Consider the following 16,337-nt stretch of genomic DNA (forward strand, 5'->3'; position numbering starts at 1 on the left):
AAATAAATTATTCACTTTTTCCAATAATTGTGGGTGTTATTTATTTATTTATTTATTTAATTATTTATTTATTTGAATTAATCAAAGGGCCACTCAGTGAGGTCAGTTCAGGGTGTATCAACCCCCCAAGTCAGCTGGGAAAGGCTTCAGATCACCCTTGACCCCCATGAAGACAAGCACTCTACAAAATGTATAGATATAAATATCCGTACATCTCTGCCATTTGTATTGCTGGCTAACAAAAATGTCCCGCCCCTGTTTATCACACTTGCTTACGCAACTAGCTGGTGAGAAAATGACGCTTCCTGTTGAAATGAAAATGGTGACGTTTTGGTGGCGGTTGCCTGAAGAAAAACCATTTTGTGATGGAATAGAGACTCCATTCAAAAAAGCGGAGTAGATGATTTGAGCCGCTGCAGTGCCAACGCAGGAACACGTGGCAGGATGTAGCCGACCGTTGTCATAATGACAGACCCCCAAACTCTTGGGGAGATGACAAGAAGCTCAGCCCGACCCGGGCGGAATGAAGAATTCACTATTTGGAAGGCAGCCGGTGCTGACAGTCAAGCATCATTATATGAGTCAGCCGCCCGGCACTTTGTCACTGTCACTGTCTTTAAATGGAGACTTTTGTTTTCGAGATTCGTAAAGATTTATGACATTCTCGCCACCATTTGAGCGATGATGTACAACAAAGTCATTTTGTTTTATGCGAAACCACTTTGAAAAATGGCACATTCCTTGGGCTTGACCGTTCCCTGAGAACAAATACAGTATAATACCATGCGTTGTGCCATAGCTTTAATCTCCCTTTCAGTCAAAGGAAACACAGATGCCATTGCCAGGATATTGCTGAAATGAGTGATGTCATTTGGCGAAGCCAACTTGGAATCCGCCACAACAAATCTCCTGTGAATCGCTTTGATTTCTTTCTGTCAATCCAAAATGAATTTAATGTGGAGGAAGTCGAAAGTGAACTATAGTCTTCGCAGACACAGCGATATGCTTCATTGGCACTGTCAGAGAAGTATTCGCTCAACAATAAGTTTATTATTGTGGTGTAGCACTGCACTGCATCATAATGACAGTTGCTTCTAACACGCACAGCTTCAGAATGTAAATTTAATACAAATAAATTAAACACCTGACATATATATATATATATATATATATATATATATATATATATATATATATATATATATATATATATATATATATATATATATATATATATATATATATACATACATATTTGGCATATATTTTATGGGCTTCATATTTAATATTTATACAGTATCAATAGAATAAGTCAAATAATCAGTGAAAACATAAAATAGCCAATAAGCCACCTACTTTTCACATATATATTTAAAAAGAATGATCTGAGTTAAGTTGCAATATTAAAGCTAAAATCCAAAACAGTAAAGTTGTCATACGTGTTTCTATCATGGTTATTATAGTTAACGAAAACTAACAAAATAACTAAAACTATCCATCCATCCATTTTCTGAACCGCTTGTTCCTCACAAGGGTCGCAGGAGCCTATCTCAGCTAGCTATGGGCAGTAGGCGGGGTACACCCTGAACTGGTTGCCAGCCAATCGCAGGGCACACAGAGACGAGCAACCATCCACGCACACAAGCACACTTAGGGACAATTCGGAGAGCCCAATTAACCTGCCATGCATGTCTTTGGAATGTGGGAGGAGAGCGGAGTACCTGGAGAAGACCCACGCAGGCACGGGGAGAACATGCAAACTCCACCCACGAATGCCGGAACCTGGACTCGAACCTGAATCCTCAGTACTGTGAGGCGGACGTGCTAACCACTCGATCACCGTGCCTCCGTAACTAAAACAAAAATTTGAAAAAATGTTTTTGTTAATGAAATAAAAATTAGTAAAAAAATAAATAAATAAATGAATCTACATCTTACACTTCCCACACTTACTATGGCCATATAGTTATAGTGAAAATGTCATTTGTTTTCAACTTTGAAAATGAATATAAAATAATAACTAGAAAAACAAATGACCTTACCCATTAGTGTGCTGAAGCTGCAGGTTGTTAGGGCAACTTTTCCCTCGTAATTCATTCTCGTAGTTGCCAACAAAAATTGTCTTAGATATGGACATAAATGAGGATTAGGTAAGGTCCAAGCATATGCACTCATTGGATCAAATCCAAAATCGCGTTACACCACCTGCGCCACAACTTAGACCTGATTTCACCTGGTCTATATTCTCTCAGGTGAAAGAGGAAACACCCTCGTTCCGCCAAACCGCAGTCTGCCAAATTCCCAAACACGTTAAACTAGACTTGCCCCGGCCCGAAAATGGAGATGCACCAGTTTTTATGCAAAGTGCACGTGCACCTCTCGACAAAAATAGGTTGTACTTCTTTTCTTCCCACCATAAACTCCATCTCACCCAAGACTCCATAATGAGGACAACCGCGCATGGAAATATGGATAAATTGCACAAATGTACCTCATAAAATGTCCCTAGTGTGTATAAGCATAACACATGTTAAGCGAGGTCGCTTGATGTCATGATGTCATCCCCTCCGGGAACATTCTTTCAAGCTTCCTGCAGACGCAGGTGGAGAGTTTCTCTTGCATTGCATACGTTCTCCAATGAGGTCAGCCCTCTCACAGCTCCCCCTAGCGCCCGCCTCGCTCTCTCACCCCTCCACCCACGCCCCCTTCCAATAAAACGCTTGCGATGACTCCACACGCGCGCAGTCAGTGCTGCGTTCACTGCGAGGCGCACACTTCCTTGCCAGAGCTCACTTCAGCACGGACTTTTCACTCCATGCGAGATACTAATTGCGTTGATGACAGGCGCGCAATTCCACGAGGGAGCAAAATCAGTCTTGAGGAGGTTTTGAAAGAATGCAGAGAGATGAAGAAGTCTCACTAGTTGGTCGCTGTGAGCGCGCACGGATCTTGACAAGCTGCGTTCATGGATTGACTCAATGACTGGAATTTGACTTTCCCCCCTTCCTCTCCATTATTTTTCCCCCCCCCCACAACAGTGGTCAGTATAGTTGATCTAAATTTAAAGCAGTGGATTATTATGGCATCGGTAATTTGGAGTTGAATGAGGATACTGTTCCCTCCTCTGTTAAAACACGGATTAACCTTTGGAATAATATCGAAAGATTAAAAGATCCAAATTGGAAACCGCATCCTCGCTTCAACATGAGGTCCCTCACTGCGTGGATTTGCGTGTGCAGCTTTCTTCTGCTCTTAGGTGAGAGGTTAAATGTGCAAAAACATGTCCTGCAATGTTTAAAGGTGATTTGGTAAATTCTTCTACATCGTGTGCATTACAATAAACTGTCATGCATATCAATAAATTTAAAAGCGGTATTGACCATTTTAATGGCACAAAGGTCACCACAGACTGTATGCATCTGATGTCAATTATTTCCACAAAGCTGTCATTTTATTGTGATTGAGATGAATACAATTTTCAGTGCACAAACGCATTAAAAATAATAGTGATCACGCACGATTCAACTTCATGCCCCTGTCGTACCTGACGATCTTGTCTCATTCAACGGCAGTTGACTTATCAAGATCACCACAAGGGGTCGCTGTTGTCCTTCTACCTTTTTCCCAACTGCGCGCAGGTGGTAGTTGGCTCGGATCTTGTTTCTTGTGCCATGCGGAAGCTTCTGAGCGTCTGCCCCTGTGTGATCCCATCTCATTCCCTGCAAGATACAGTAGCTACAACATTCTGCTGTGACATGTGGTTGCCTCAGCAAACATTTAACGAGATGTTGTGCGGTGCGGAGCAGTTGGTGGCGTAAAATAAAGCACCGGACAAACAAAGTAACATTTCATGCTCTTGCATAACATTGTGACAAATCGGCCTGTGTTGCACACAGACTCCAGTGGACCGTGAAAGGTTTTCACAGTCTCGCTTGAGCACGCACAGACGTCTTGTCACAGGCCATCAACCTTTTTTTTTTTTTTTTTTTTTTTATTGTTGCCATGTCCAACCTGTTGCCTCCAAAGCCAGAATAAAAGCCCTCAACTTGCAGACGACAAAAACCATCTTAATTTCCAACCCCCTTTTTTTTTGTCTCCTCATAGATGAAACCGTGAGTTCCTGGGACAGTTCCTCTGCTTTGTCCGTGCTCTTGGCCGACGGGCACCCCGGGTCCGAGGTGACGCCATCGGAATGGGTGGATTGCATCCAGGCGAGCGAAATGTGCAACCAGAACCCGCACTGCAGCTCTCGGTACCGCGTGATGCGCCAGTGCTTGGTGGGCAAGGAGAAGGAGGCCATGTTGGACAACAACAGGGAGTGCCAAGCGGCCCTGGAGGTGCTGCTGGTCAGTCCGCTTTTCGACTGCCGCTGCAAGAGGGGCATGAAGAAGGAGCTGCAGTGTCTTCAGAGCTACTGGACCATCCACATGGGACTCACGGAAGGTAGGGGGCTCATGGTGTCATTCAAAATGCAGCTCAGGTGGAGTAAAGTGGAAGAAAAAAATCACAGCAAAACAAAAATTGTCACAAAAAAGTAGATATTTATTGTGAAATATAATGTTAAGTTTGTGTCTGTTTATTTGGACAAAAAGCTGTTGTTGGATGAATGGCAACAGGTGCATACACAGATTGATTGTACTGCCATCTAGTGGAAGAACAATTAATTGTCCTGCTTGTCACAGTACGTCGCTGGCATAGATAAATCAATGCATCCATCCATCTCAATTACTGAGTAGCCCGAGTTGGACTCTATCCCGGCTAGCTGACTTCTGCCTCTTGTCCACTCTTGTACTCACATTCACTTGAGCCAGTTTGTTTGTGACCTCACTAAACATGACATTCTGATTAATATTACAAATGTAGAATATGATTTATGAAGCAAAATCCAGCAATTTTTATCCATCTCCGGGGGCGGCCATTTTGCCACTTTCTGTCATCACAGTTGCTCAGGCAATGACCAATCACAGCTCACTTGTTTTGGTCTGAAGCTGCGCTGAGATTGGTTGTTACCTGAGACCTGAGCAACATTGATGGCATCTTCAGTCGACAGCAAGTGGCAAAATGGCCGCCCCCGTCAGATGGATAAAAATGGCTGGATTTAGCTGCATTACTCATATTCCATGAATGCAATACTAACCAGAATAACATATTTAGACTAGTTGGACTGCAAAGAACATAATATTGTAAAAAAAAAAAAAAAAAAAAACTCCACTTTTTTGGGGGGGTTGACTTCGCCTTTAATAAACAGATCTTTCAAACTGCACAAACAAAAAATGAAATACAGTACTACTAAACTGTACTTGTGCATATCATATGTTAAGTAGCCTATGAGAAGCCCTTGATAAGGCTTGTAAGATGTAGACCACCGCACCCTGCTGATGCTCCGTACCCTGGTGTCCTCTTAAGATGCTTTGAACCCCGGGATGAAAAATACATGCTTTCCCTGCTGGCTCCATCCTCTCCAAGGTAATGGAAGCATAATGGGATTACATTAGGAGGACCTGTTATGGTAGACTTATTGTTTTTCACCTAAAGTGTTCCATATTACCATGTAATTAGGTTACGCTTGTATAGCCCAATGGCCCTTATGCGTCCACTTCTGTGGCACATAAAATAGCACTCTTGTTGTAACCCTGAACTCTCTGGATTTTACACCAAAACACTTTGAGAGTGAAAAAGTCCTTTCACTTTAACTGCCGTCAGTCTGCCGTCCATCAGAGGCCTTGGTAATAAGACTAAAACGACAGCCGGGGTGGGTCACGCGTCCTATTGATGAGGTTGAACGGAGTTTTTTTGAGTCAGAGTGGCAGTGTCGCCATGTAAAGAACATGATGCACTCAGCAGGCTAATGGTGGGAATGTCTGTGAGGATTGCAGACGTGGTGATCCGTGAAGTGATTCCGCAGCTGGGGCAAGTCGCAGCACCAGCTTCACTTGATCACACTGATGGCAGCAGAGGGTCCCTGTCATGGGTTCAAGGCGCATTGAATGACGCGGATGCTCCCCGGGCATCGCGTCTCTCTGCCCGCTTGATGGTGGTCTCTTTGCGCTTTGTTTTCGTTCTTCCACAGGCTTTTTTTTCTCCTTGTTATTTGAATGCATCACACAAGTTGTCCGTCTGTCTCCGCGTGTCCTTTGCAGAGGTTGCGTTTCATTCGAGCCTGCTCTTCAGCAGTGGCTTGTTTTTGGTCCCGTCGCCCGTGGAGATGAGCTATCAACACATACCAAGTGCAGTTTTAATCTAATCATCTTCCATTGTGCACTCGAGTATGCTTTTATTAACAACCCATGTACGACAACACCCTTATCTGGACACTTGCTTGAAAGACTCACTCAGAAAATCACTCAAGTGTAATGTGGATTTCATGATGATTAATACGAATAGAAAAATAAGCTGGTTTTTTGAGTCTGGATGTTGGCTTGAGGACAAACAATGCTCAAATGACACTTCGCTGTGACAGAGGAGATATAACATCAAAACTAGAAAATCATGTCTTGCATTATACTGTTGGCAAGAACCTGCCATTTTTCTTACGATGTCTACCTTTTTGACTTGGCGAGGACAACCTGAAACTATTAATGCAGATCTAAACAGATAAAACGGGAGTTAGCAATTAAAAAAAAGAAAAAAAAAGAAAAAAAAAGTCACATTTCTTAAAAGTTTTACTATGACCTGACAATAGTGAATGATAAATTTGATATGTGGAGAAAAAAAAAACAACAAAAAAAAACATAAATAAATGAAAACTTCAAAATTGCTTGAGGTGTCCAAATCGGGACCTCCAGAGCCAACAGACCTGGTTCAAATAATCAGGATCATTATTGGCCTTCTGAAAAGCGAGCCGATGAGCTGATCATTTGAATCAGGTGTGCCAGAGGAGGAAATGTGTAAAACATGCAGGATAGGGGCCCTTGAGGACCGGAGTTGGTGACCCGTTTCCCTCCTCTGACACACCCAATTCAAACAATCAGCTCATCAGCAAGCTCTGCAGAAGCCTGATAACAATCCTGATCATATGAATCAGGTGTCTTGGATGAGGGAGACATTTAAAACATGCCGGATAGTGGCCCTCGAGGACTGGATTCGGACAACCCAGATTTATATTAACGTACAAATAAGTTGATTTAAAATAAGTAATAAATAAATAAATAAATAAATAAATAAATAAATAAATAAATAAATAAATAAATAAATAAATGCAATGAATATGGTACTTTAGTTACTATAGATAGACCACGAGCATGAAGATTAATATTGATATTCTTGATTTCAAATATACATTCAACATTTCTCTGGAGCTTATAGATTAAAACTAAAGCTGAACGTTGTCAAAAGCAAACAAACAAATGTGCCATCTTGAGATTTCAAAAAGAAATCATAAAGTTAAGCACAATAATTCATTCCTAACTGGCATATTGTTGAGTTCAACTCAGCAAACACAATCATCCTGAAATAAGTGCCATAATTCAAAAGCACTTAAGGGAGTATTCTGGTCACGAAATTGTTTTTCATGTAGCCTAACTCTGAAAAATGCACGTCTCAAATAAATGATCGAGCTTTTTGTTGTACTAACTCGTGCATGTTTAGTTCATGTAGCCTACTCCAGGATTTAGCCCAGTGGTGTCCAAACTACAGCCCGGGGGCCACTTGCAGCCCACCATACATTTTTTTGGCAGCCCATGGCATATAGTCAAAATAATTTTTGACATGGCCACAATGCTATTTTTAAAAAGAGGGTAGATTGAACTTTTCTAGCTATTCACATGTAGGTTTACGGCTAAAATAGTAATAGAATTTCTGTTTGTAACATTGTGGATATCAAGATATTTCAGTTTCAGAAACAAAATGGTTCCATCCACATTCACATGAATGGTTCTTTAGTGTCGCAGTTTACTACAGATTGTTCTTGTTGTGGTTCAGAATGTTGAATTGGGATTCAGTTCCTGCTCAGTGGAATGGTGGATCTATTATAGTGGCACACCAGGATCACCACAAAACCTAAAAAAAAACATCCTGAACCATTTGCCTTATGACCTTTAGCAGTCGCAGTTTTAGTCAAGTCATATTTATTTATATATTTACATTATATCAACAATTGCTTCATTGATTTTACCATGTTAAATAAATAAGTTAGTTTAAAAAAAGTGGCCCTTGCACCTGTTTTCTGTACATGGCCCTCAGAAGAAAAAGTTTGGACACCCCTGATTCATCCTATTCCGCCTATTGCCCCAAAGTCAGCTTTGAGTGGCTCCAGATCAACCGTGAACTAAACAGAATAAGCAATAGAAAGTAGATGAGAGGGTGCTAAAAGGACATACTGTAGTTTTGCTTTCACAATTGAACATTTTTGGAAGAAAAGGTGCAAAAATTTCAACCATTAGTCAATGTAACATGAACTCTTTAAACAAAAAAAAAAAAAAAGATTGAAGAGTTGCAAGTGAAAGGTTTGAGTGGCAAGTGGCGCTAAATGCAGGCTTGCTTCAACAGCACGGCTGATTTGTTCTCACATATGAAAAGATTATATTTGAAAGGAGCCAGTAACCTCATCATGAACATCTTTATTCTCTAGAACAAAGTGACTTTACCATCTAAAGGAGCAGACAGCATAAAAGCATCTTGTAGATCAGTTCACAGCCAGGCAGACATTCCAAATGACCTTGATAAAGTCTGCGTCCTCCTCAAACGCAACAATTTTCTGCAGCTCCTTCTGTATTGGAAATGACCTTAATATAACCTTACAACTCAACTGGTGCGCGACATGAGCAAGCGCCATCATCAGGGAGCCTTTTCACTTCATTCTGACGAACAAAACTTGCTTTTGTGAGTGGTTTGCCGATCAAGTCAAGGTTTGACACCTGCACTGGGATCCATCAATTGACTTACATAAGAGGAATTGAATGGACCAAATTGTTGACATCTCATCTACATCGAATGTTGAATGTTTATTGCTTTACCCCATAGACAGTACAGTATATGAAGTGTGTCGAAAAAGTTACAAGACTAGGGCACAAGGGGTCCATAAAGAGATTTACAAAAAAATGTTATATCGTTGTCATTTTATGACCATTGGCTATACATTTGTTGTAATAGATTTCCTGGCCTTGCAAGGAGGAATCACATGGTTCATTATTCCAACTCAAGTTTAACAAACATGCTTCCTCCACCTATAAAGAGATACAAAAAAAATAGCACTGCTTCTCATTATCAGCATCACTTTTTTTTTTTTTTTAACAAACGTGAATTATAATGGACGCAAAATATCATCCACTCTTGGCCTTTAAACTGTCATGGAAGTTGTGTAATATACTTGGACTACTGCTAACTGGAAATAAACTCGAGCAATCCTTCTATGATAATAATCCGTGCTTATTAAAATAAATAATCAGGCTCTCAAAAAGCCCTAAAGTTGCAGGATGCGCTCGTAACAGCACGCAAGACTCAGGGAGTCAAACAAGATCATAAACTAACAGCGTACAGTCAATAAATGGAAGAAGGCACTTGCAAATAAAACATTTTATAATGGTGAGTTGCTAATAAGAGGAAAGGAGATAATGACACAACTAGCCAATAATGCTATACACATACAGCACACATTATGTCTATTTTCTGGCCAAAAGTGAAACTGAACACTCATTTTGCTAATCAGTATTTCACAGTACTAAAGTTTGCTCACTGAAATATGTTGCCGACTATTTGATATAAACAAAGTTGTTAAACTCCTGAAATTAGTTGTACCATAATAAATGTCATGATAAACTCCCACTCAACAGTCTAACTGTACCTTTTGCTTGTTGTTTAGTCAATATCACAATAAATTGACTTGTCTGATGCACGATAAAGTATACATCCCTGAATTACTCACTGCAAATAAAGTGTACTCTGACTACCTTGTCATTCAGCAAAAGCAAAATTTGAGGCTTAAAATAATAAGAGTTTGAATGTGAGTTTTTAAGCCATCTTCAGTGGTGCTAATGGCAACCTATTAACACTGTTCTAACGAGAAAGGGCAGAAAATTCAATATTTCAATACAACAGTCATCAACAATTAACAGAAATATTATTATAAAAAAGATTATTATTAAAAAAGAAAAAAAAGAAAAAAGACATCTGCTCAAGTACTATGGGGGGTGTCTGCCACGGTTCTCTTTCATCCATGGGCCTGACTGGTGTGCATGTGGCCTTGCAGCAGTGCAGCAAAATAGAACATTCAAACGATCACTCGCACACCTCCGACATACATTATTTCCTCGGCTTAGCCGTGAAAGAGCTTTCACGAGGACCTTTCAGAGCGCCTTAATTAGCTGAGCCAGCTTCCTCTGCAGTGAGAGAACAGACACTACCGCCACCCACATCCACCAGCCCCAATCATCTACATGACAATCTAGCTGAAAATTGTCCAAAAGCAAATGAGCATCTACGCAGCAGTGCTGAAACTTCACAAACACGCTCTTCCAAAAACTACGGATCAGACTTGATGTCATGTATCGACCAATATGACCAATTAACCACTTGTATCACATATTTCTTCTGCATCTTCCAGACTCCAATTTCTATGCCAGATGAATTCTAGTTTTTCATACACTCTTCAAAATGCTGGGTCAAACGTAACACAAATTAGGTGAAATAGCTAACCCAGCACCGGGTCCAAGATATATGCAATTAGATTGACCGTTAAAACAAACTTGTTCTTCATTCTCAGCGTGTTGAAGCAATTGCAAATGGACTGTTCTAAATCTCAAACTGTCGAATCTTGCTGGAATGCAAAGAGAAACATCTTAAGACAACCAGGAAACAAAAAGGAGACTCTCGTTTTCCAAATAAGAGACTGAGCGTGCTTGCTTCAAGCTTTTTATCTGGGACTCCCAGATGACATTAACAGTAAAACAAATGAGAAGTGTATGCTTGCCCCCCAAATTATGGTGGTTACTTTCCAGACAACCCCCAAAATTTCTGATCTAGAAATACCTTATGTAACTACTCCATTAGCGTGCTTTTCTAATTCGCTGCACTTATTTTTTTAAGGTCTTGAACCACGCTTAAAATAGTACAAACACATTTAAAAATAGTTACTATATTGAGAGATAACGAGAGCAATGGGTTAGAGGAAAATATTATATGGCATATTAGTGTACCAATCACTTTGTTTGCAGTAAACAAATCTACACAAACTTATCTCACAATATCATGTCCAATAATCATGGCCAAAGATGTTATAAAATGATGCTACAGCTCTGTTGCCTTCTGTAGGCGTAAAAAGCAGGATGGGAGAGGTTTGAGCCATTTAATATTCTAATAGACCTACATCCTATTTTCACTTTTCTTTCAAATTTAGTTACACACAATTGTGTGCTGCCAGCTAGTGGCCAACAGTGATATTACATCCAAAATAAACAACACAATTGATTTATAAGAGCACAAACAAAAATCTGTGAAATAGCGGAACCGCGAACCCGGAACCTCAATGGAGGGAGGTTTACTGTATTTGAAGACTAAATTGTTCAACCAAACTATACAATTCCATCTAGCTAAAGTCCCCTAGCTTAATGCTAACTTACAGTACAGTATATTGTGATTCGTGAAATGCCGCAGATGTTATGACAATTATAAACTTTAAATAACTTCCCACTTTCATTAGATGGATCAGCAAAATATACTAACAGGGCATATAACATTACACGCCAGTTTATGTTTGGCAAGCTATATTTATTTATTTTAACAGGTAGGCCTGCACGTATTCTATATTGAAGTATGTCTGTTAAGAAAACTCTTAAGAGCACGGTGACTACACACCCTGCACTGTCTCGCCACACAAAAGTCATGTTGACTTCTTGGTTTATTTTCTGCTTTTTCTTAAATGTCAACAGTGCAAGGTCACCGTGCGAGTAGGCCATTACATCACGTTAATATCACAACTTGCTTATGACGTGTGATATCATGTTAATATCACACGCTGCTTTACAAGGATGCTATCAGGCAGCCGCTCTGATGGACCGAGAGGGAGAAAAAAAAAATAATGAGGGAGGAGAACCGAAAAGAAAGCGAGGGGGAGGATGAGGAGGAAGAGGGGGGTTACAAAGGTACATGGTATTCCTGGGTGAAACCATCATTACTATGAGCAATGGTAGCAGTCACCGGCCATTACCGTAGCCATCCACTGTCATAAGCAGAACATTTTTCCAGGCTGCCCCTCATGTCAGGCGGATCAGGAGGGGAAGCAGCCTCTTGCATGCTGAATACGTCCTCCCACCTGCACCCCCTCCCCGCCCCGCGGCCGACACAGCTAGCTACTTCATCATCATAAGAAAGAACCTGCCGATAGCTTTTTTGGACACGATCAATACATTCTTTCACAGCGTTTCTTTCTCGTCAAGCCACCTTTCCCGCTGTCGTCTCCAAATGTGAGGATCACATAGCCCCCCTCCCCCTTAGCTGAGGTGAAGTGGGCAAGGTTCTGTGTTCGTGGCTGGAGGGGGAAGTGAGTGACAGGCCATCCTGCACTGCCAATGCAGTCATGATGGGAGTATTAAGACTCAGTCCTCACAGTGCCACTAAATGAATGTGCGTTTGCCCAAGTCGACTTCCAGACCCGCAGGCTGTCATCACAGCACGGCTCTGGGTATGTGCGTGCGTGCGTGTGTGTGTGCCACTCGCTCAGCATCGTTAATTGAAATTGCCGCTTGTTGTCAGCGGAGGCCTCCCCTCGCCGCACGGAGGGGTTAAATTATTTTGTAAATACTTTTTCAGCTGGATTAATTATTTGGCTGCTTTTCCTGCGGGTAAAGCGACGCAGCCATAAAGAAGCACTAATCATGTTTTACATGAAATATTGAAGGGCTTGATAGCAACATTTAAGCCGTTTTTAGTTTTGTAACAACACAAATTTGGTTTTGTTATAAAATGTAAATTGGGAGGCCGATATGACGAGGCTGCACAGCCGCTTTTAATGATCCGTCTGACCTGCGGCAACGCAATAAAAGGATTTATATTTTTTTTTTTAAGTTTTCAGAAGGAAACCAGTTTTCAATCACCAAGCGCCGGGCATATATATATAAAAAAAAAGGTGATTTCAGCTAAGTGAGTGTGTAACTATTCGTATTACCATTACACATCGCCCAAGGAAATGTGAAGGGGGAAAACGCTTCTATTCGCAGGTTGCCCGCCTGCGCGCCGCAGTCGGATATGTGACTTGAAATATTATCACGGCCTAATCCAATATTCTATTTGTCAGGTTTGAAATTGAGTTTAAAATGTCAATATGACTTCAAAAGCGGCGCCGTAAACTGAATTTATGCTCCCAGATGCGTTCGGGGTAAGCGGAATTCAAAGAAAGACGCACGTGCGACGCCGTGTTTGCACCTCGCGCTAATGTAATGAAGTTGACGTGTTGCAGCGCTGCCTCCTCAAAAGCAATTTGACTCTGACAGCTCATTTTGCAAGCTTTTTGGAACTCTGACAGCAAAACTTTGTCACTTTTTGTTGTTGTTTGTTTTCTCTTCAAGTGTGAGCCACAAGCAGCTAGCTTTTTTTTTTTGTGTGTCACACAGGGTGGCTTCCATTATGCTGTAGTTGAACACGAGTGTCATTTTTGCGACTTTTCCCCCAACATTAGCCCGCAGAAAAACAGAGAATGTGAAATCAATCAAACAGGAGCAAAATAATGGAGCTGTGAATGACAGTTATTAAAATTGACTTTGCTCGCAGCCATTAGAAGGTTGCCAAGAACGCCACGGAAAATCAAAAGGACAATCTCCATCACCTCGGGAGTTGAGCTTCATTGATAATGCATGCGCGAGGATGACTGATGTCGCGGCTCCGCGCAGGCCTGACGGTCTGTCATGCTCTGCGCTGGCAGAGAAAATGAAGGCAAATGGCGGCTTAATTACAGCAATAAATCGTCGCCCTGCAGCTAAAAACATCATATCACAAAACAGCTGGGAAGACTTTTCTATTGCTTGATGATGATGACGCATGATTGGCTGTGGGTCAAAGAGCAGTGATATTTGAGCGCGAGTGATTCATTTGAACACATGCTAAGGAGTTGCTCGAATTCAGTCAGTGTTTGTACCAAACATGCCTTTTTGAATCCGCTTCTGAAGGAATCTGTTGGGCTTAATGTGATCAAACCGCATTTTGCCTTTGATAAGAATTCTGTCAGCAAATGCACTGTAATTAGGAGAAAATTGTCATATTTTTGCATTACTTGAAAAAGCTTTTTGAATGAGATAAATAATGCGGTTCACGACTGGGAAATTACTGCAAAATTTAGCATTTGTGAGCAGAATTACCGGTCCTCAAAATTTTGTTTTTATAACAAACTAGGAATAGATGTCATCAATTCCTGCGTTAAAATATATCCATATACAACATATTCAACAAACAATTTAACCTTTATGGATTACATGACCCAAAGATAACAGCCAAAAACAGCCAAAGAAAAAAAAACATTTTTAGCAAGCACACAATTAAGACTACCATTGTGCCGTTTTGAAGGGGTGTTTGAATGTCCAAAAGATAAAAAAATGTAATGCACTCAAAATTACCCACAATGCACTTGGAGAAGTAGTGAACATCGATGGTGACTCAATCGGTTAATATAGACTCACACCCGTCGCCATGGGTTGGGCCATAGGGTTCCATGCCGCCCACCAAGATGTTTATGAACCACCCCCCTCCCCCATTTGTGGCATGAATCTCTAAAAATAAACTTTGTTTTATTCATGCATTCATATCAATGCATTACTGTACACTTACAACATTAATATAATCCAAAATATTGTGACTTTTGTTTGATTATTTTCATACTACATGTGCACATCAATTGTAGAGACAATTGGTCATTGGTTTATTTGGGTATTACCGGTAAAGTGACGTATTTTATTTGTTTGTTTTTTTGTTTTTTTGTGTGTGTTTTGTTTTGCTTTTTTTTTATCTACAAGATAGCTCGCACAGCTAACCTTACAACGTTAATATAATGCAAAATATTGCAAATTTTGTTATAATATTTTAGACTATGATTAGCAAATGATAAGATATGTACATATACATTTTGGTGAAAATCAGTCATGTTTTTTGGACATTAGTTAATATAATGTTCTTCGTCTACGAGGAGAGCCTCCTCACAAGGGTCGCGGGGGGTGCTGGAGCCTATCTCAGATGGCTATGGGCAGTAGGCGGGGGACACCTTGGACTGGTTGCCAGCCAATCGCAGGGCACACAGAGACGAACAACCATCCACACTCACACGCACACATAGGGACAATTCGGAGCGCCCAATTAACCTGCCATGCATGTCTTTGGAATGTGGGAGGAGACCGGAGTACCCGGAGAAGACCCACGCGGGCACGGGGAGAACATGCAAACTCCCAGGAAGGCCGGAGCCTGGACTTGAACCCGAGCCCTCAGTACTGGGAGGCAGACGTGCTAACCACTAGGAGAACCAACCTTACAACATAAATAGAAACAAAAATATAGCAAGTTGTGTTCTAATATTTTCAGACTATGATTAGCACATGCCTACACATTTTCACGTACATTTTGGTGAGCCTCCATCATGATTTTCAGAAATATACTGTAAGCCACCGTAACATAGCAGTTGCACACCGCTGTACAGTACAGTACATGTAATGGCTGCATTTGTCAGTCATTTCTGCAATAAATGTCTTTTAAACATGATGACCTTCAATTGCAGCATGAGTGATTGTTGGCGATTGATATATGGGCCTTTGTTCCAGATTGTTAGGTGCAGTACAGCGTGTTTTAGATGTATTACGAGAAGGTTATTGCAGAGCACACCGAGGATCATTTATGCTTTTATGGAATACACAATAGCTGTGTCCACCGCTGATACGCTTGACATGAAATAATGGTAAACGTTGTTTGCCGCACGTGTGCTAGCTCAGAACCTCTCGAAAAGCTTCTCAAGTGGCAAAACTTTTGAATGCAAGTATAATTAAACACACTGTGGGATGTCGCCGTGTATCCAGCAAGCAAGCAGGCAGCCAGCAAGGCAGCCAACATACGCTTCCAAACACGCTCAGATGTATAATTTGATCAGCATGTACAAACAAAAAGGAGAAAACAAGAAAAGTGCATACACTCCAAACTTTGAGGATTAGAGGATTACATTTTCGCTTCCATTTCTTCCTCTCTACACGCACTCACGCGCACACGCGTGCACACACACTTAGCGTTCGCACACTGTGCTCAGCTGCCAGTGGCTCCACGAGAGCTTCTCTATCTTGTTATGATTGTCAATATTGATGGAAAGGGGGGCAGAGAGCTTCACATAAAGCAATGACTTTACAGACGTACACATGCCAGAGGTTTGTTTTCTTTCC

At 41.1% G+C, this 16,337-nt stretch overlaps 1 protein-coding gene across 1 annotated transcript in view; it reads left to right on the plus strand.

Moving 5' to 3' along the window:
* The first annotated feature begins 2,737 nt into the window (after positions 1–2,737).
* Positions 2,738–16,337, plus strand: part of LOC144018761 (GDNF family receptor alpha-2-like) — a 76,612-nt gene continuing 63,012 nt past the window's right edge. The window contains exons 1-2 of the mRNA XM_077521298.1: positions 2,738–3,256; positions 4,105–4,443. Coding sequence (XP_077377424.1) covers positions 3,205–3,256; positions 4,105–4,443 — 391 coding nt within the window. The 5' untranslated portion in view covers positions 2,738–3,204. The remainder of the gene's footprint in view (positions 3,257–4,104; positions 4,444–16,337) is intronic.

This window comes from Festucalex cinctus, chromosome 5, assembly GCF_051991245.1.
Source record: "Festucalex cinctus isolate MCC-2025b chromosome 5, RoL_Fcin_1.0, whole genome shotgun sequence".
Taxonomy (NCBI): Eukaryota; Metazoa; Chordata; class Actinopteri; order Syngnathiformes; family Syngnathidae; genus Festucalex; species Festucalex cinctus.